The 20897-nt window shown below is 32.0% G+C and overlaps 1 protein-coding gene across 3 annotated transcripts in view; it reads right to left on the minus strand.

Moving 5' to 3' along the window:
• LOC114335268 (uncharacterized) overlaps window positions 1-20897 on the minus strand; it is a 511010-nt gene that overhangs the window by 51404 nt on the left and 438709 nt on the right. For 2 of the 3 annotated variants that reach the window (XM_050648408.1, XM_028285486.2), the window contains exon 2: window positions 14064-14634. In XM_050648408.1, the coding sequence (XP_050504365.1) occupies window positions 14064-14634 (571 nt within the window). Of the gene's footprint in view, window positions 1-14063; window positions 14635-18831; window positions 19473-20897 lie in introns of those variants that run through there. The other variant, XM_050648409.1, reaches the window with a different exon arrangement.

Raw genomic sequence — 20897 nt, forward strand, 5'->3', positions numbered from 1 at the left:
ACTTTGTTTTATGTAATCGAAGCTTGGACCTTGAATGCCGCATTAATGAAAAAATTAAAATCATTCGAGCTGTGGGTGTACAGAAGAATTCTGAAAATATCTTCGACAGAACACGTTACAAACAAAGAGGTTCTGAGAAAGATGAAGAAAAAATGGAAATCTTAAATACCATCAAAACAAGAAAATTAGAATATCTCGGACACGTAGATAGAGATACAACTTACTCCAGTTGATTATGCAGGGAAAGATTCAAGGAAAAAGAAGGATAGGGGGACGCAGAACATCGTGGCTGCGCAACCTGAGAGAATGGTACGGATGTACCGGGTGTCCCAATAAGAATGGCTCTCGGCCATATCTCAGGAACCGTTTATAGTACAACTTTGAGAAAAAAAAATTTATAACAAAAGTTGCCTCGGGAAAAGTCTGAAAACTATTTTCATAATTGTAGGTTCACCGCTAGAGGGCGTAATTGAATATCAAAAATTAAAAAATCAAAATTTTACAAAATTTGCCTAACGAAAGGGCACTGGAAATCCAATCATCGTATTCCTCATAAAAATCTGCACATATTTGATTTCGCAAGTTTAAGTCTACCTTTGCAAATAAGAGGTGGGGGCGAGTGGGAACCTTGTTATGGAAAAGTGGCTGTAAGTCCGGTTCTGCTAAATCGAATTTTGCAAACTTGGTCTTGTTGAAAACAGCTCTTTTTCGTCAATGTAAGAGTTATAATTTCGAAACAGCCTATTAAGTAATATGCCAGCTAGGAGGAGATATTTAATTATTTTCAGAAATTTAGTTATCTTTGGAAAATATTAAATACAAATATGCATTTTTAATCCTGTATTACAAACTTAGATCAAATTAGCAACAGAATAGCGAAAACCGCATGTCGATACCTTTTTTCTATCCAGAGCTATCTTAATAAACGTGTAAATTTTAAACATTACTGTTACTGTCACCGGTAAACAAAGTTAAGGAAAGGTAGTGTGCTGTGGAAAAACAAAGAAACATTTTTTAGATGTCAACGTGTACTAATTAAAATAACAATAGGACAAATAATACTATAAAATATAACAAAGAAATAAGAACAACTACTTAGTGAAGACTTAAATGTTCAAATTATGGCCCATAATTTTCGATGCAAGTATTTACTCTTTAAGAGTATATTGAACAGCAGTCTCAATTTCTGCTCTCGCAATGCTTTGCATGGCGTTTCCTACTCTCTGGATAATGTTTTCTCGTGTAGTGGGCCTGGCGGCAAAAACAAGGTCTTTAATCCACCCCCACAAATAAAAATCTAAAACAGTTCCATCTGGTGATCTGGCCAGCCAAAAAATAGGCTTCCACGTCCTATCCATCTATCAGCGAATGACTCATCTAAAAAATCTCTTACTACTCTGGAAAAATGCGCGGGACAACTATCGTGCTGAAACAACATGGACCTACAAACTGCTAGCGGTACATCTTCTAGAAGAAGAGGCAATTCATTCCTTAAAAAGATTATATAGCGTTCAGCAATAATAGCATTATCAAAAAGGAAGGGTCCAGTTATCTGACTATCACCAGATTTAACTGTTTGCTGTGGGGACGGTTTGGTATTTCACTTTTATTTAGGTATGGGGACAGATTAAAGACCTTGTTTTGCAGCTAGGCCTACTCGAGAAAAAATGATCCAGAGAATACGAAACCCTCAAAGCATTTCGAGAGCCGAAATTAAGACCGCTGTTCAGTCTACTCTTGAAAGGGTAAATGCTTGGATCAAAAATGATGGGCAATAATTTAAACATTTAAGTCGTCACTAAGTAGTTGTTTTTATTTCTTTTTTATATTTTATAGTGCTGTTTGCCTTATTGTCGTTCTAATTAATTATATACGTTGAGATCTGGAAAATGTTTCTTTGTTTTTTCACAGCACACAACTTTTCCGTTTACCGGTGACAGTAACGGTTAGGTTTAAAATTTACACGTTTCTTAAGATATCTCGACACAGAAAAAAGGTATCGACATGCGGTTTTCGCTATTCTGTTGCTAATTTGATCTAATTTTGTAATTTTAGAGGCTGTTTCGAAATTATAACTCTTACATTGACGAAAAAGAGCGGTTGTCAACAAGACGAAGTTTGCAAAATTCGATTTAGCAGAACTGGACTTACAGCCATTTTTTCAGAGCAAGGTTCCCACTCACCCCCACTTCTTATTTGCAAAGGTAGACTTAAACTTGTGAAATCAAATATGCGCAGAATTTTATGAAGAATACGATGATCGGATTTCTAGTGCCCTTTCATTTGGCAAATTTTGTAAAATTTTGATTTTTTAATTTTTGATATTCAATTACGCCCTCTAACGGTGAACCTACAAATATGAAAATAATTTCCAGGCTTTTCCCGAGGCAACTTTTGTTATAAATATTTTTTTCTCAAAGCTGTACTACCAACGGTTCCTGAGATATGGCCGAGAGCTATTCTTATTGGGACACCCGGTACATCAAATGAAATTTTCAGAGCAGCCGTCTCTAAAATCCGAATAGCTATGATGATTGCCGACCTCCTTCGCGGAGATGGCACTTAAAGAAGAAGATCACTAGCTCAAGGGAGTGTGTGTGTTAAGTAAATGTCTTGTTACTTAATAAAGTCGACTTCAGTGTCTTTACAAAGAGATGCTTATTGTATTCGAACGTCTACGGTTCGTCAGGTGAGTACCGATTCCATATAGTCGAGGAAGTGAAGCATTTTGGCTCGCAATTTTTTCTTCCAGCATGGATTTACTTGAAATTTTGCCGCTGCTGTACGCTAAAACCTTGGAGGTGGTTGCCACCCCATCTCGGGGGCGGGAATTTTTTATTACATTTTAACCATGTAAATCGATGCAAAAAGTAATTCTAAGAAAAAAATGTTTTTTACATTTTCTTCATAAAACTAATATTTTTCGAGTTATTCGCGCTTGAAGTAATAGTTTTTCGATGAAAAAATCGACTTTTTTAGAGGGTTTTTTGAGAATACCTCGAAAAATATGCATTTATTTAAAACAACTGTATATATCAAAATAGTATCATCTTTTAGTAACACAAACTAAATTCTTTTTCTGTAATATCTTTAAGACCAATACAAACCGAGATACGGCATGTTAAAAGTTAGCTTTTTTCGTCAAATGCATAATTTGAAATATTCAAAGTAAAATAACGGAAAAGCTTTGCATTTTTCGAGGAAAACTTAAAAAATCTTTTTTCAAGTATACAGTTATCCCTTTCAAAAAATAATAACAAAAAGTTTCTAGCATGAAAATTAAGCGACTGATGATCAAAAAAAGGTCGGTACCTGCTTTTTTCTATGAAAAAATCAGTTAAAACAACCCCCTAACTACATTCTTAATTAAAAATTGGTCTTCACGTTCTGTAATTCCTTTTATATTTGTATTATCACTACACCCAAGAAGTTTGTCCTATTTAAAAGGTCTAATATTAGAAAAACTGGAGTTTAAAAAATAATTAATTTTTTGGAATTACCCATTTTTCACATTTTACTTCAAAATATCTCCGAAAATGCTGGAGATTCGAAAAAAATGATGGACTACTAAATTGTACCTTTTTTAATATCTAAAATTCTCTTGTGCATACTTTACATTACAGTGGACAGTTAGCGATATATAGCTGTTTAAAACTTCTATTTACAAGCAAACACCCCCTTATTCGAGTCTTTTAAACCCACCCTAATTAAATACTAAAGAATCTTACGGAATTTAATTTACACATTTTTAAAAGTCTTCAAAAATCCTACAAAGTCATTTTTGAAAAAACTTTTTATCTCCAAAAATGAAGGAGCTATGTTTATAAAACGAATTTTTATTTTGAAAAATTCGGATAGTCCGCTTATGGATAATTTTCAATGTATGTATAATACCACAGAACCGGTTCGTATACTGGGTGATGACTAAAAACTATTTGTATTTGTATTTGTATATATTTGTAAATTCGTATTTTTGTGTAAATAAATGTTTTTGTAATTATTTAATTCTACTTTTTTTTCTGTATAGGTCTATTAAAATATCTACTTATAAAAACTGTAATGTTATTAAGGGTGGTTTTTAAGGGTTGAAATATTATGATATTATATCCTAAAGTATAAAACAATCATTATTTAACCAATCGAAACCAAATTTTACCCATATTAAAGTTTACAATGTTTTTATATAATTTTTGACAATAAGGGGTAGTTTACGCCCCTAAAAATAATCAACGCCCTTAAGCATGATATAGAATATGAAGTACAGGCTGAGATGATCCTAATCCCAAATTTTTATGTAAATCGATGCAAGCCGAAATTATTCTTTTAGGATAAGTAAATTTTTTATATATAGCTCCAACAAGGGTGGTTTTAGGGGTTGAAATATTATGGTAGTATATCTTAAAGCATAAAACAATCATTATGTAACTAATAAGAACCAAATGTTGACAATATTAAAGTTTAAAACGTTATTTTATAATTTTTTACCATTAGGGCTAGTTTTCACCCTTAAAAAACCAAAAGCGTACAACAGCTCAATATAGAAAATAAACTGTAGGGTGTAATGAGCCTAAACCCAAATTTTTGTACAAATCGATGCTGGACGAAAAAATTTGCGAGGATTTGCCATTTTCTCAGCTTCATTTCCTCGACTTAATTTGGTACACGTATACAATACATATAAACTTTCAAATTTAGATATGAGGCCGTCTCAGATTTTACCTTTTACAAAAATTGCGGGCATTCAAAATGGCGACGATACATATGTAACCAATAGCACGATAACTTTTGAACTAAAAGTCCGACTTTAACCAAATTTACTATATGGGTTCTTTTTCTGGTGTATAAGATCGAGCTCTTGAACCGGAAGAATCGGTTTTCCAGAAGTTGTGTTTTTCCTGATTTTTTTATGTAAAAATATGTTGTCTTTTTTTCAATTCTTTCACCCTGTATATATTAATTTTTCAAAAAGGTAATACCGGCATTGAAAAGAGCGTAAAAATGTTTTTTAGGAAATATTTTGAACTTTATAATTATGTTAATTACCATTAAATAAATGCATAACTTATCTTCACATGTACTTATGTGCGGCAGATTCGTGCAAATATTATAAGAATTATTGTGCATTTAATGATAGAAGAATATAATTTGGACCACATATACTACACATACAAAGATTCAAATTTGGATATGGGGCCATCTCACATTTTGTCTTTTACAAAAATAGCAGGGATTCAAAATGGCGACTATACATATGTGTTTAATAGCACGATAACTGTTGAACGAAAAGTCCGATTTCAAATAAATTTGGTATATATAAGTCCTCTTTTTTGTTGGCAACGTGGCATTAGATAGAAAACAAAGTGTTTTAATTTTCGCCTGCATTTTACCCGATTTTCGCGTGGTGCAGCGAACATTGAATGCTGAGTGAGTGAAAAAGGTAAGGTATAAACTGTGCCCTACCTAATGCAAGAATAATATAAGTAAAAACGGTAAAAAATAGTATAAAATACTAAACGGACAAATAAAAGTGAGGTTAACAGCTAACAGATAAGCTTATAAACACTGGCGAACGCTGGTCAAATTTCAAGCGGTGTTGCCGGATTTAAAAAAAATAGAAACACCTGCCGAAAAACAAAAGCAATTTTGGTGCGTGGATAATTGGGCATACCTCCTCGTGGTTGAAACGGGTGTGCCCAGTTAACGCTACGTACAAAATGGCTGAGAACGAGTATAGTGTGGACGAAAAGACAAGAAAAAGAGGAGATGAATCGGAAGATGAGGCAGACGATAGCAGAAGTAAAAAAGTACATCGGTCGCCTGGGAATGATAGGCAACTAGAAAAAATATTGGAGAGCCTAAATATTATCACAATGGAAATAAGGGAACTAAGAGAAGAGCAAAAAGAGTACAGAGCGGAAATGAAGGAACTCAGACAAGAAAATGAAAAGCTGAAACAGGAAAACAGAGAAACCCAACAAAAAGTGGAAGAATTGGAAAATAAAATAGACAGAATGGAAAAGGACAAAAGACGAAATAATATAATACTGCAGGGAGTAGATATGGATACCTACGATCAAAACATAACAAAAGATAACGTCCAAGATTTTTTATGCAATGCACTAAAAGTTGAGACAAAAATAAAAAGCGCAAGAAAAATTGGAAGTAAATCCTGCTTGATTGAGCTCGAAAATGCAACGGACAAAGAAGAAATTATGAAAAATAAAGGCAAATTGAGAGACATAAAGGGAAAAGAAATATATATTAATGACGACATGGACAAAAATGAACGGATGATACAGGGTAAAATCAGAACGAAGGCAAAAGAGGCTAAATTGGAAGGAAAAAACGTCAAGGTAGGATTTCAAAAAATAAAAATAAATGAGGAGGTATGGACATGGAATAAACATCAGCAACAACTCTTAAAAATAGAAAACCAAAACAGAAACCAAAAAAACTAAACGACGTAAATGAAACGGTAGCAACAACGGCAATGGACAAGGAGACGATTGGGATTAAAAACAAGAAAATGAAAACTAATTTGGGAACATGGAACGTAAGAGGCACTTATGAAACGGGAAAACTTAAAGAATTAATTAGAGAAACAAAAAGATATGAAATAGATATATTAGCTTTACAAGAAACAAAACAATTAGACACAGAAATAGTAGAAATAGATGATATAGTATTTTTTAAAAGTGGGGGGAATAACAGATTGCTAGGAACAGGCTTTATCATACAGAAAAGATGGAAAACCAGAGTGATGAATTTCAAGCCGATATCAGATAGAATGTGCACAATCAGGTTAAAAGGGAATCAACGAAACATAAGCATAATAAATGTACATGCACCAATAGAAGACGCCACCGAAGAAGACAAAGATGCATACTATGAGCAACTAGAGAGAGAATATGACAGATTACCAGCATTTGATATCAAAATAGTAATGGGAGACTGCAATGCTAAAGTGGGAAAAGAGGATATATATGAAAATATAACAGGAAAATACAGTAAACACGATGTATCAAATGATAATGGTCAACGAATTATAGGTTTTGCCACAGAAAGACAAATGGTAATAAAAAGCACATACCAACGCAGAAAAGATATACATAAAGGAACGTGGATTTCCCCTGACAAAAGGACAATAAATCAAATAGACCACATATTAATAGAGAAGAAGCACGCCCATAATATAATAAATATAAAAAGTATGAGAGGAGCGGAATGTGACTCAGATCACTTTTTGGTAAGAGCAGCCTATAGAATAAATGCTAATATAAAGAAAGACAATCAAAGGGACAAATAAATCAAAAAACAATTCAACACAGCAATACTAAAAGATAATATGACACAGAAGAAGTACGAACAACAAATAACCAGCAGACTAAACGAAGAACCAGAAACACTAGACCCGGAAGAAAAGTGGGAAAGCATAAAAGAAGCAGTTTTAAACACCAGTAAAGAAATATTAATTAAAGGTTATAGAAAACAAAAAGCAAAAGAATGGTATGATGAGGAATGTCAAAAAATAGCAGAAGAAATTAGAAAAATAAGAATAAAAAACTTAAGAAATAATAGTGACATTAGCACACAAGAATATAGAGAATTGAAGAGAATTATGAAGAGAACATGCAGAAATAAAAAAAGAAAATACAACGAAGAAAAACTCAAAGTGATAGAGGAAAAATTCCAAAAAAAGGAAATAAGATCCTTTTACCAGGAAACAAGAAAAATGGAAAGGGGATATCAGAAACATAACCCATATATGAAAAATGAGGAAGGAATATTAATAAATGAACCCGGGGAAATAATGAGAAATTGGCAAACTTATTTTACACAACTTTTAAACAAAAACGAAGAAGAAAGGGGAACAATCCAGGAAATTGAAGATGACCATATAGTAATAGAAACACCTACGAGGGAAGAAATAGAAAATGAAATAAGAGGGCTAAAAAACAATAAAAGCCCAGGAATAACGGAAATATCGGCGGAAATGATAAAGGCAGGAGGAAAAAGACTACACAAGGAGATACATAGCCTGATAAAAAGTATATGGGAAACAGAAAGAATGCCAGGAGAATGGACCAGGGCAAGGATATGCCCCATACATAAAAAAGGTGATAAAATGAGATGTGAAAATTATAGAGGTATCGCGTTGCTAGAAGTCGTGTACAAAATATTGACAAACATCTTAAGAAAAAAGCTGAATCAATACACGGAAAAGATATTGGGCGAATATCAGGCAGGATTCAGAAGTAATAGGTCGACGACAGACCAAATATTTGCGTTAAAAGAAATCCAAACTACGTGCTACGAACATAAAATAGCAGTATACGTCCTGTTCGTCGACTTTAAACAGGCCTATGATACGGTAAAGCGGCAACAGATGTACGCACTAATGAAAGAAATGGGCATACCAAGTAAAATCGTCAGGAGGGTAAAGATGACTATGGATAACTCCACAAACGAAATAGCATGGAAGGGACATAAATCAAATAATTTTGAAACAAAGGAAGGATTAAGACAAGGAGACCCACTATCAACGACTCTTTTTAATGTAATACTGGAAGGAATAATCAGGAAAAGTAAAATAAGCACACAGGAAACGATTTTTAAAAATGGCCACCAATGTATTGCATTCGCAGATGATCTAACATTATTATCGACAAGTAAGAAAGAGCTAACAAAATTAATGAGCAATATAATAAAACAAGCCAAACCTTTTGGTCTTCTCATAAATAAGGAAAAGACAAAATACATGATAATGGGAGAAACAGATAAAGAAAATGAAGACAATTTCACATTGGAGATAGAAGGAGAAAATGTATGCGCATTTAAAAGAGTTTCAGAATTTACATACCTGGGTGTAAAAGTAGATGAAAAGGGACATGGGGAAGGGGAAATAAAAGCAAGAATAGCAAAAGCAAACAAAAAGTATGGAGCATTGCGTCCATTAATGAAATCCAAAGATGTGTCAAGAAAAACAAAAATAAGAATCTACAAAACAGTTATCAGACCTACAGCTACATATGCATGTGAAACATGGGTGCTTAAAAAATCAGAAATAGACCTTTTAGAAAGATGGGAGAGGAAAATACAACGAGCAATATATGGAGGCGTGAAAATAGACGGTCAATGGAGAAGAAGAAATAATAAGGAACTTGAAGAACTATATAATGAACCAAAAATAACGACGGCAATCAAAGCACAGAGAATCCGATACTTAGGACACATAGAAAGAATGGGAAAGGCGAGAATGCCAAAAATGGTTCTATTACGTAAGCCAATACAAAAAAGAAGAATAGGAAGACCAAGAAGGAGATGGAAGGACAGCGTATATGAAGACTTAAAACAAAGTAATATTGTAAACTGGAAAGAAAAAGCTTTGGACAGAAAACAATGGAAGGAAGTGGTGAAGAAATGTATGGAAAGACTATAATGATAAGTGTAGTATAAAGTGTTTTATACAAACAAATGTAATATTGTATATATTATAGTAGTATAGGATATAGCATTATATATAAATATGTAATAGTAATTGTAAGGAAAAATTAAATCTTTCAGCCCTAGGCCTTCACGGCCTGTTGAGCTTAATAAATAAATAAATAAGTCCTCTTTTTGCTGTGTAAGATCGAGGTCTTGAACCGGAAGAATCGGTTTATCAGAAGTTGTGTTTTTTTTTAATTTTTTCACCATGCATATATTAATTTTTCAAAAAGGTAATACCGGCGCTGAAGAAAGCGTAAAAATATTTTTTAGGAATATTTTGAACTCTTTAGTTATGTTAATTACCAATTAATAAATGCATAACTTATCTTCACATGTACCTATGAACCTATGTGCGGCAGATTCGTGCAAATAATATTTATTTATTTATTTATTTAACGTCCTTTAATACACAAAATTATTGTCATTGCATTAAAAGAGTGCTTGCTACTGCTAAAAACTAATACCTATATTAATAACTAAACCTAGAGAGAAAAGAACAAGTAAAAACATGTAAAAAAAAAAACAAAAAACACTATACATCTAATTAAAATTTTACAACTTTTATAGGCTAGAAATTTGATTCAAAAGCGACTTTTATTTGTTTCACAGAACAATTTAAAAAGTCTATATCACAGTTAATTATCATATGGTTGGTTACATTCTTCTAACATCTTATTTATGGGTGAACAATCAGTCTTATTAGTTGAGAACAGTCGTTTGTTATTAATTCTTAGTTTTTGGAACATGAAATTTAATGTTATTTATAAAAAACAATCTTTATATTTAATGTGATTTACAACATAGTAAAGTAATATAAAATAGAGATCATATAAGAATACAAGAATATAAGTAATATAAGAATTATTGTGCATTTAATGGTAGAAGCATATAATTTGGACCACACACGCATATAAAAACTTTTAGGGGGGGGGCAGACGTGAAGATGTTGCACATTAAATTTTGTATATTTTGGATAACCATATACAGTGCTAGTCAAAAGTCCGTACCCCCCCCTCGTAACTTTTGAACGGTTATACCTATAGTAGTGAAATTTGGAGGGAGGAAATAAACGGACGTAGGCTTTTTAACTAGTCATGATAGGTGGCGTAATAGTGACAAATGACATTACAGAGCCACTGTGACCAATAATTTTAAATGGGACCTTATGGCAAGTGATACCTCGTTTGAAAAGTATTCAAAATACCTATTCAGCTATACTAATTTTGTTTGACTTTAAGCTCATTTTGATGAATAAATGAAATAAATATAAAATTGTAGTTTCGCATTTAATGAATAAAAATTCAAAATTTCGCCTGTGGTTCCTTATCAAAAAGGTTGACGTTGACGTAAAAACTACTAGAGAATTGAAAAATGTCAACTTTTTTGACAAAAAAACCATAGGCGGACATTTGAATTTTTATTAATTAAATGCGAAACTACAATATTAAATTTATTTAATTTATTCACCAAAATCAAAATCAACTTAAACCCAAAAAAATTAGTATGACTGAATAGGTATTTTGAATACCTTTTAAACGAGGTATCACTTGCCATAAGGTCCCGTTTAAAATTATTGGTCACAGTGGCTCTGTAATGTCATCTGTCACTATTACGTCACCTGTCATGACTAGTTAAGAAGCCTACGTCCGTTTATTTCTTCCCTCCAAATTTCACTACTATAGGTATAACCGTTCAAAAGTTACGAGGGGGGTACCGACTTTTGACTAGCACTGTATAGTTTAAAGCACCTGAAAAGCTATTGGCGCCCATGGGTAAAAGCATATAATTTGGACCACATATATAATTGGACTACACATATAAAGATTCAAATTTATACAGGGTGTCCCGAAAAGATTGGTCAAAAATTATACCACAGATTCTAGGGTCAAAAATAGGTTGATTCAACCTCACTTACCTATATACAATAGTACAAACAAAACAAGTTACAGCCCTTTGAAGTTACAAAATGAAAATCGATTTTCATATATCGAAAACTCTTACGAGATTTTTTATTGAAAATGGCCATGTGGCATTCTTATGGCAGCAACCTCGTAAAAAAAAATTAAAGTGAAATTTGTGCACCCCATACAAATTTTATGGGCGTTTTTGTTCCTTTAACCCCCCACCCCAAACTTTTGTGTACGTTCCAATTAAATTATTATTGTAGCACCATTAATTAAACACACCGTTTTTAAAACTTTTTTGCCTCTTAGTATTTTTTCGATAAGCTAGTGTTTATCGACATATTTTGAATATTTGTCGAATCCACCACATATTTGTATATGGTTAAGTACGATTATATGTAGAGACCTGTTAATAATCTGAAAATTTATTCATAATTTACATTTTTAGGTATATTTTGAAAAAGGAGCCACATCTTGATAAATGGTGACTTGTCAAAAAAAGACTAAGAGGCAAAGAAGTTTTAAACACTGTGTTTAACTAATGGTATCACAATAATAGTTTAATTGGAACGTGCACAAATATTTGGGGGGTTTATAGGAACAAAACCCTCATAAAATTTTTATGTAAATATATTATAAAAGAGGCAAAAAAATTTTAAAAACTTTGTGTTCAACTAATGATACAACAAAAATTAATTAATTGGAATGTACACAAAAGTTTGGGGGGTGTTAAGGGAACAAAACCCCCAGAAAATTTTTATGGGGTGGACAAACTTCACTATAATTTTGTTTTAAGATGTTCCTGCCATATGAATGATCAATATCCATTTTCAATAAAAAATCTCTAATAGTTTTCGATATATTGAAAAAAAAATCTATTTTCATTTTGTAACTTCAAAGGGCTGTAACTTTTTTTATTTGTACTAAGTTATTGTATGTACTTATTTGTTTTACATTTGTACTAAGGTAAGATAGGTTCAATCGACCTATTTTTGACCCCAGAATGTGTGGTGATTTATGATCAATCTTTTCGGGACAACCTGTATATAAGGCCATCTCAGATTTTGTCTTTTACAAAAATGGCGGGCATTCAAAATTAATCTGCTGCATATAGGCACATGTGATGATACGTTATGCATTTATTAAATGGTAATTAACATAACTAAAAAGTTCAAAATATTTCCTAAAAAATATTTTTACACTCTTTTCAATGGTGGTATTACCTTTTTGAAAAATTAATATATATATACAGGGTGAAAGAATTGAAAAAATAATAACATATTTTTACATAAAAAAAAAAACAGTAAAAACACAACTTCTGACAAACCGATTCTTTCGGTTCAAGACCTTGATCTTACTCGTCAAAAAAGAACCTTGATGCCAAATTTAGCTGAAATCGGACTTTTCGTTCAAAAGTTATCGTGCTATTAGTCACATATGTATAGTCGCCATTTTGAATGCCCGCCATTTTTGTAAAAGCCAAAACCTGAGATGACCTTATATCTAAATTTGAAGCTTTATATGTGTAGTATATGTGGTCCAAATTATATGCTTCTACCCATGGGCGGGGGGCCGGGCCACCCCCTAGATTTTCGGGTGCTTTAAACTATATATGGTTATCCAAAGTATACAAAATTTAATGTGCAAATTCTTCAAGTCTGACCCCTTCAAAATTTTTATATGGGCGCCCGTGCTTCTACCATTAAATGCATATTAATTCTTATAATATTTGCACGAATCTGCCGCACATAGGTACATGTGAAGATACGTTATGCATAATTAAATGATAATTAAGATAACTAAAAAGTTCAAAATATTTCCTGAAAAACATTTTTACGCTCTTTTCAATAGCCGTATTAACTTTTTGAAAAATTAATTTATACAGGGTGAAACAATTGAAAAAAAACAACGTATTTTTACATAAAAACCAGGAAAAATACAACTTTTGGTAAACCGATTCTTCCGGTTCAAGACCTCGATCTTATACATCAAAAAAAGAACCTATATTCCAAATTTGGTTGAAATCGGACGTCTCGTTCAAAAGTTATCGTACTATTCGTCACATATGTATAGTCGCCATTTCGAATGACCGCCATTTTTGTAAAAGGCAAAATCTGAGATGGCCTCATATCTAAATTTGAACCTTTAAATGTGTAGTAGATTGTGGTCCAAATTATATGCTTGTATCATTAAACGCTCAATTGTCTCACATATCGGCAGCACTACAATTGATTCTACAAGGCAAGATTGAGGCAAGAGAGGCACTGGACGTAGACGTACATATATCCTGACTGGCCAATCTTAGGAAATGGACTGGTCTAACGTCAAATGATCTATTGTGAATCAAGCTACTGTGAATAGAATAAGATGGGTCAATGTGGTAACCAATATCTCTAGAATGTCTAGAAGATAGGCACCTTTAGAATAAGAAATTTTTAATAAAGAAAAATTCGAATCCCATCCTGCTGAGATTCTAACTCACAAACTTCGGTTCCAAAGGCAGCCTTTCTTACCACTGAGCCAGAGAGGGGTTAAAAATGAACTCTATAAAAGGATATTCTTGTTCAATTTATAGTGTGATAAGGCTATGACATTATAATGATAATAAATAAGATATTTAAAATAATATAATGAGAACATAGAGAGCTAAAGTAAATTATGAGTAGGTACCTTATTTTCTTTCTCCTCCGTGTCATCATCGGTAGTATCAAAAAACACAAAATCCTCTTCATAGAACAGTTCGTGTGACAGATTTTTCGATTTATTTCTAACGGTTCGTATAGGATTTCTTCTGATATTACTATCACTGTTTTTAAATTTCTCTTGGAAAGTAAGTTCATTGACTACAGTTTGTTCATTTTTATACTCTTTTATAAAAATTATATCATCATCACTTTCACTTTTCGTGTCAGGATCAGTTTCCGTCGTATTGATGTTTGAGGCAGAACAATTTTGATGCGACTCTGTCTTTATACTTAAATCGATTACATTGCCGGTCTCGGTTTCATTTTTACACAATTCTCCATTAGTGTAATGGAAATATTCTGGTTCGAATACTAGTTCAGGTATATCTGGGTCAAAAGGAGCACTGTAGTCATTTAGGCCAATCGGGAACTGACTACAACTTTGGTTGGTATGATACAACACAGGTGTTTCTATTAAAACGATTTCATCGTCGTCTTCCAGCGTATTTGAGTCGTTATAGGTTTTTTCTTCAGTCTGAGGGTCCATTTCTCTATGGCTGAAAAATAAATATATTATTTAGTAGACATTTAAATTAATAAATTAATAAAATATAAACACTGTTCCTCCTTGGAGTGTTTTCATCCCAACTATCAATAATAAACTCTCCATAAAAAAAGGATATTACCGTCCGAAAGCATTATATTAACATTCTAAGAATAATATTCCAAGAATTCAAGACATACAGTAATTATAAACTTATATATACCGCTGCCTCTAAAGCTACAGAAATTAACATCCATTTACACAAGAGAGTTAACCGCTACCCTTAACGCAATAAATTTTGTGGTAGAAAACAGTATCAAAATCCTGTTAGACAAGGCGAAAACGGCGGGTTCGAAGGGAAAAATATTCCCATGAGATTTTTTTGCATAATCACATTCGTGAGACATCCCAGAATAAGGTTCAAGAAGTCGCCCAAGTGAAAAGTGGGCCAATTTTTTTAACAATTTTTTTTAATCAAATTGCAAGAATCAATATTTTTGGCCCGAACAATTTTTTCTTTAATTTTTTGGACCATTCTGGACAAAAAAGATCTCTTATCATTTTTCTCTAAAGTTGATCGTTTTCGACTTATAAGCAATTAAAAATTGAAAAAAACGAAAAATGGCGATTTTCAAGGCTTAATAACTCGGTTAAAAGTTATTATTATGAAAGTCAATATATGACTAAATCAAAGTTTGAAGCCCCCCTAGAAGATCCTGAAGAAATTTTTGTCATTATTTTATTACTAAGCTGTTATTTTTAAGTAATAATAATAAGCGCCATGCACGTGTGCGGGGCTGTAAATGCTGAGTGCGAGAGAGAAGCTATTCCAGCAGTCCAATTGTGCATCTTACTCGCACTCACATTTACAGCAGCGTCAATACGATACAACCACTCATTGTTATTAATTAAAAATAACAGCTTAGTAGTAAATTAATGAAGCAGATTTCTTCAGGATCATGTAACGGCGACTTTAAACTTTGATTTAGTCACTTTCTGACTTTCCAAATAATAATTTTTGACCGAGTTATTAAGCCTTAAAAATGGCCATTTTCGCGTTTTTCAAATTTTAACTTGCTTATAACTAAAAAAAGATCAACTTTAGAGACAAATTATAAGAGACATTTTTTGTTCAGAATGGTCCAAAAAACCTAAAAAAAAATTAGTCCTGGCCAAAATATCGATTTTTGCAATTTGATTAAAAAAAATTGTTAAAAAAAAAATTGGCCCACTTTTCTCGTGGGCGACTTCTTGAACCTTATTCTGGGATGTCTCACGAATGTGATTATGCAAAAATATCTCATGGGAATATTTTTCCCAACGAACCCGCCGTTTCCGCCTTGTCTATGTCATTATTACGGATTTCCTAAGTCCTTTAATTGCCTTAAGTAACTTACATCCTCGCCGTCCAAGTCTACTACTTATTAAATCAGCATTAATCCTACTGCAAACTATGAACATAAATGTCAACTTTTTATGAATTTCTTGACATATCGGAATTACTGGTAATGAAGAAGTAGATTCCATGGCAAAACTAGCAGTCTCGAATGCGAAAGCTGTAGATAGAAACCAGAAGCATTCCACATCTAGATGTAAAACATATAATCACGAACACAGTAATCAACGCTTGGCAGACCAAGTGGAATCAATCAACAGCCAAATTACGAGAAGTAAAATATTCGATAATACCTTAATAAGCGTTTTCACCCATAGCATAGATAAACAACTTAGTCCAGAGAAATAAGGATTTTCTCAGGACACTCAATGATCCAGGTAGCTGACTACTTTTTTAGCTATTGCAGACCTATAGGAAGAAAACCTACTTCTTTCCTGCCTAGATTTCGCGTCCGTTTTTTAATTATTAAAAATTCAGTGCAAAAACGCGATTTTTCGATTTTTTTGCACCCCATTAAAAAGCTAAATAGTTGACATAAAATTACAAAATTTGATTTTTTAAAACATTAAAAAACTTCAAAATACAGTAAAACCTCGATATAACGGACCTCTATTTAACGGACTTCGGATATAACGGACAAAAAAAATCCGGTCAAATGTGAAAAAAATTAAAAATGTCTCTGTATTTTACAAAGAATTTCAATAAACTTTGTATTACAGCATAATGCGGACACATTTCTAATTATAAAAAAAACAGTACAAACATCAAAAGTGCAATCAAAACTTAAAAAAAAGTTTGTTGATTTATTTTAAACCTATTTTTATATAACGGACTTTCGCCTTTAATGGACACCTTGTCCCCCCAATTAGTCCGTTATATCGAGGTTTTACTGTACCGATTTTTGAATGTTAAAAGTCAATTTGTTGCTTCGCAAATTGCAAAATAACTGAAAATCGATTTTTGTTAAAACTTTTACTAAATTTAACCTAGAATTTTAGGGTTTCACCCAAAGTTGGGTATTTTGGCATTTAACAAACCCTTAAAATTTGAGACCGATACATTAATTAGTTAAAAAAGTTATTCTATTTGTTTATTCCAGAGACCTTCATTTTGCAATAACATAAGACGGAAAATAATAAACATAGGGCAATTCTGAGTATGCCATATGAAAGTAGAAGGGTGGTTGTATAGCCAAAAATCCTAATGCCAAATTTTTGAAATTTTGTAGTTTATAAACATTTAAAATAACTTTAAAAATATTATCCGTAGAAACAACCTTTTTAAACAGGGTGGTTCATCTTATTCGCCTCGGTCTCGGTACGGAAAACCACTTGATATTTAAAAAAAAATTCACAGAAATATACAGGGCCATTAATGCTACAATCTAAAAATAATGTAAATTATACAGGGTGCTCCAAAAAAGAGTGGTATATCAAAGTTATATTTTTTCTTATAGAATGCCCTATATCTGATGGCATTACTGAATTGACCTTAAAAAATAAGCTATACTTTCATAAGGGTTCCCTATACCTAAATATAGAGTGTTTTGATTTATTTCGATTTTTATGAAATGTAAGGTTTTAGAAAAAAATAAATATCTACGAATCTAAGAATTAGTTACAAATTCTCTCTTGGATATTAATATTAAACTATTTAGCATACTTAAACAGATGCTTGCTTCAACAAAATTTCTTACAGGGTGGTCAAAATATGAGATTGTTCTATTAACAAATTTAAGCTGTAATAACTTACTTATTTTAAATAGAACACCCTGTATCTTACTAGTCTATCGCGTAGAAAATTTACGTATCTTTCAATTTATATCAGAGTTTCTTATACTTATCTTTTAAAGGGTGGTCAAAATATTAGATTGTTCTATTAACAAATTCAAGCTGTAATAACTTACTTATTTTAAATGGAACACCTTGTATCTTACTAATCTATCGCGTAGAAAATTTACTTAGCTTTCAATTCTTATTAGAGTTTCATATACCTATCTCCCTTCTTTTTTTTTAATATTTAAAGATTTCCTAATTTGTAAGCTTTAAAAATTAGAATTAAGTAGTGGTAGGGGAGCCCAAGCGGGGATTTTTGCAGTTACTCGAGCGCGTCAGATTATCATATGGGGAGAAACCTGGTACCCTGCAGATGTACCTCTACCATATATTGGCTCTTAACACAGGGGAGTTCGTTAAGGGGGGCCCGAAAAAAAAATCTATCCTTAAAAAAACTCGAAATTGTCAGATTAAGATAAGGTAAGTTAAGTACATGCAAAATAGTGTATATTTAAAAAATCTGACGATTTGAGCCGGTCGTAAGGAAATGGGTGAGTCCCAAAGTTTCACAAGAAAAAAGCGAATATTTCGCGAAATGAATGCCAGATCAAAAAACTAAAAAATATGTGCTCAACATTTTTAAAAATCTATCGAATGATACCAAACACGACTTCCCACGGAGAGGGGTGGGGGGTAAATTTAATATTTTAAATACGAATCCCGCGATATTTCGCGAAATGAACATCAGATCGAAAAACTGTAAAATACACTTATTTATTATTTTTAAAAAATCTATCGAATGGCACCAAACACGACCCCCCACGGAGGTGGGGTATGGGGTTACTTTAAAATCTTAAATAGGAGCCCCCATTTTTTATTGCAGATTTGGATTCCTTACGAAAAAATAAGTAACTTTTATTCGAAACATTTTTTCGAATTATGTATAGATGGCGTTATAATCGGAAAAAACGATTGTTGGAAATGAAAAATTAAATTAAAAAATGGCAAGCGCCCACTAAAATGGAAAATGTTACTTAACTTTTTTTGGTTTTAGGACCTACTCTTCACAACCCAATAGGTCTCCAAAGCGCTCGAGTGACTGCACATTTAGCATACTTTGCTCCCCTACCATAGATACCTATGTCGTGGTTATGTACAACGTACTGTACAACACATCACCAACACCGGCAATATACTTAAATATTTTAGTCAAGATACTTTCGTTAATAAAATTCACATTTTTATCATTGAATTACACAGAGTGTTCTTATTTTAAATGACACACGCGATATTCTATTCTTTATAATGTAAGGTATTTAAAATCTCTTCAATTCCATGTAGATATTCTCAATACACATGTTATTATGTAAATATAAATTCCCATGTTATTCTGTAAATACCCATTTATACATATATTTTTGTACAATAGGCTCGTTTTCGTCATAGTAGCCATTGCATTTAATTGTTTGTAATTGCGATTCAAAGATTCAAACAAAAAGTGGTCTTCTTAAATTTACTTAATAACCGTTGGTTTAAGATATGGAAAATACTTATACGGAATGAAATATAATTTAAATATCTTCCAGAATACGGCATCTAATATAGGGTATGCAGTTTAATATAAACATATTATTCAATGTCACATGTAGGCCAAAATCAACTAAAATAATACAACACTCTGTGTGATTACATGATAATGAAAATTTTATTAATGACAGTATCTTGTCTCTAAGATATTTAAGTATATTGCCGGTGTTGGTGATGTATTGTACATAACCACGACATATTTACTTAATTCTAATTTTTAAAGCTTACAAATTAGGAAATCTTTAAATATTTAACAAATGGAGATAGGTATAGCAAACCCTAATAAGAATTTAAAGCTAAATAAATTTTCTACGAGACAGACTAGTAAGATACAGGGTGTTCCATTAATAAGTAAGTTATTACAGCTTGAATTTGTTAATAGAACAATCTAATATTTTGACCACCCTGTAAAAAGATAGGTATAGGAAACCCTAATTAAAATTGAAAGCTAAATATATTTTCTACACGATAGACTAGTAAGATACAGGGTGTTCCATTTAAAATAAGTAAGTTATTACAGCTTGAATTTGTTAATCGAAAAATCTCATATTTTGACCACCCTCTACGAAACTGTGTTGCAATAAGCATCTGCTTAAGTATTGTAGTAAATAGTCAATTATTAAGATCCAAGAAAGAATTTGTTACTAATTCTTAGATTCGTAGATATTTATTTTTTTCTAAAACCTTACATTTTTATAAAAATCGAAATAAATCAAAACACCCTGTATTTAGGTATCGGGAACCCTTATGAAAGTACAGCTTATTTTTCAAGGTCAATTCAATAATGTCATCAGATATAGGGCATTCTATTAGAAAAAATATAACTTTGATATACCAGTCTTTTTTGGAGCACCCTGTATAATTCGCGTTATTTTTAGATTGTAGTATTAATAGCCTTGTATATTTCTGTGAAGAAATTTTTTTAAAATATCAAGTGGTTTTCCGTACAGACACCGAGGCGAATAAGATGAACCACCCTGTATATTCGAAAAGCCAGTATTTTAATACGAGTTTTTAAATAAATAAATTTACCCTGGATTCATTTGGGACAAAGCTAGCATGCGTTTTTTTTTTTAATTCACAGCTAATTTGTTTATAACAATTAAGTAATCTCATTAATGCCATTTTAAATAATGGTGTTTGTATGTTTTGATAAAAAATTTGCACGAACATTATACCTTCACAGCAGCCTCTACGAATTTTCAAAAATGGTGTTCAAACGGTTACTAGGTGGAACCTACAAATCCACTGAGTTAAAATACCGAAAAAGCAATTTCAAGCTAATATAATTTTCTGTGTCTCCGGATCAACTCAATGGATTTTGATCTTTCTTTTTTTAATCTATATGTAATTTCTACGTACAGTACAAATGTGCAATTTGTTTATAAATTTATTAATTAATAAACAGTCTAATTTGCTTAAACATTTCTTGAATAATAATTATTTTTTATAAAAATTTATTTTTTAATCATAATATCATTAACGATCATAGAAAAAGTTAAAGTATACTTTAGTAAA

This window comes from Diabrotica virgifera, chromosome 4 (assembly GCF_917563875.1).
Source record: "Diabrotica virgifera virgifera chromosome 4, PGI_DIABVI_V3a".
In the NCBI taxonomy this organism is placed as follows: Eukaryota; Metazoa; Arthropoda; class Insecta; order Coleoptera; family Chrysomelidae; genus Diabrotica; species Diabrotica virgifera.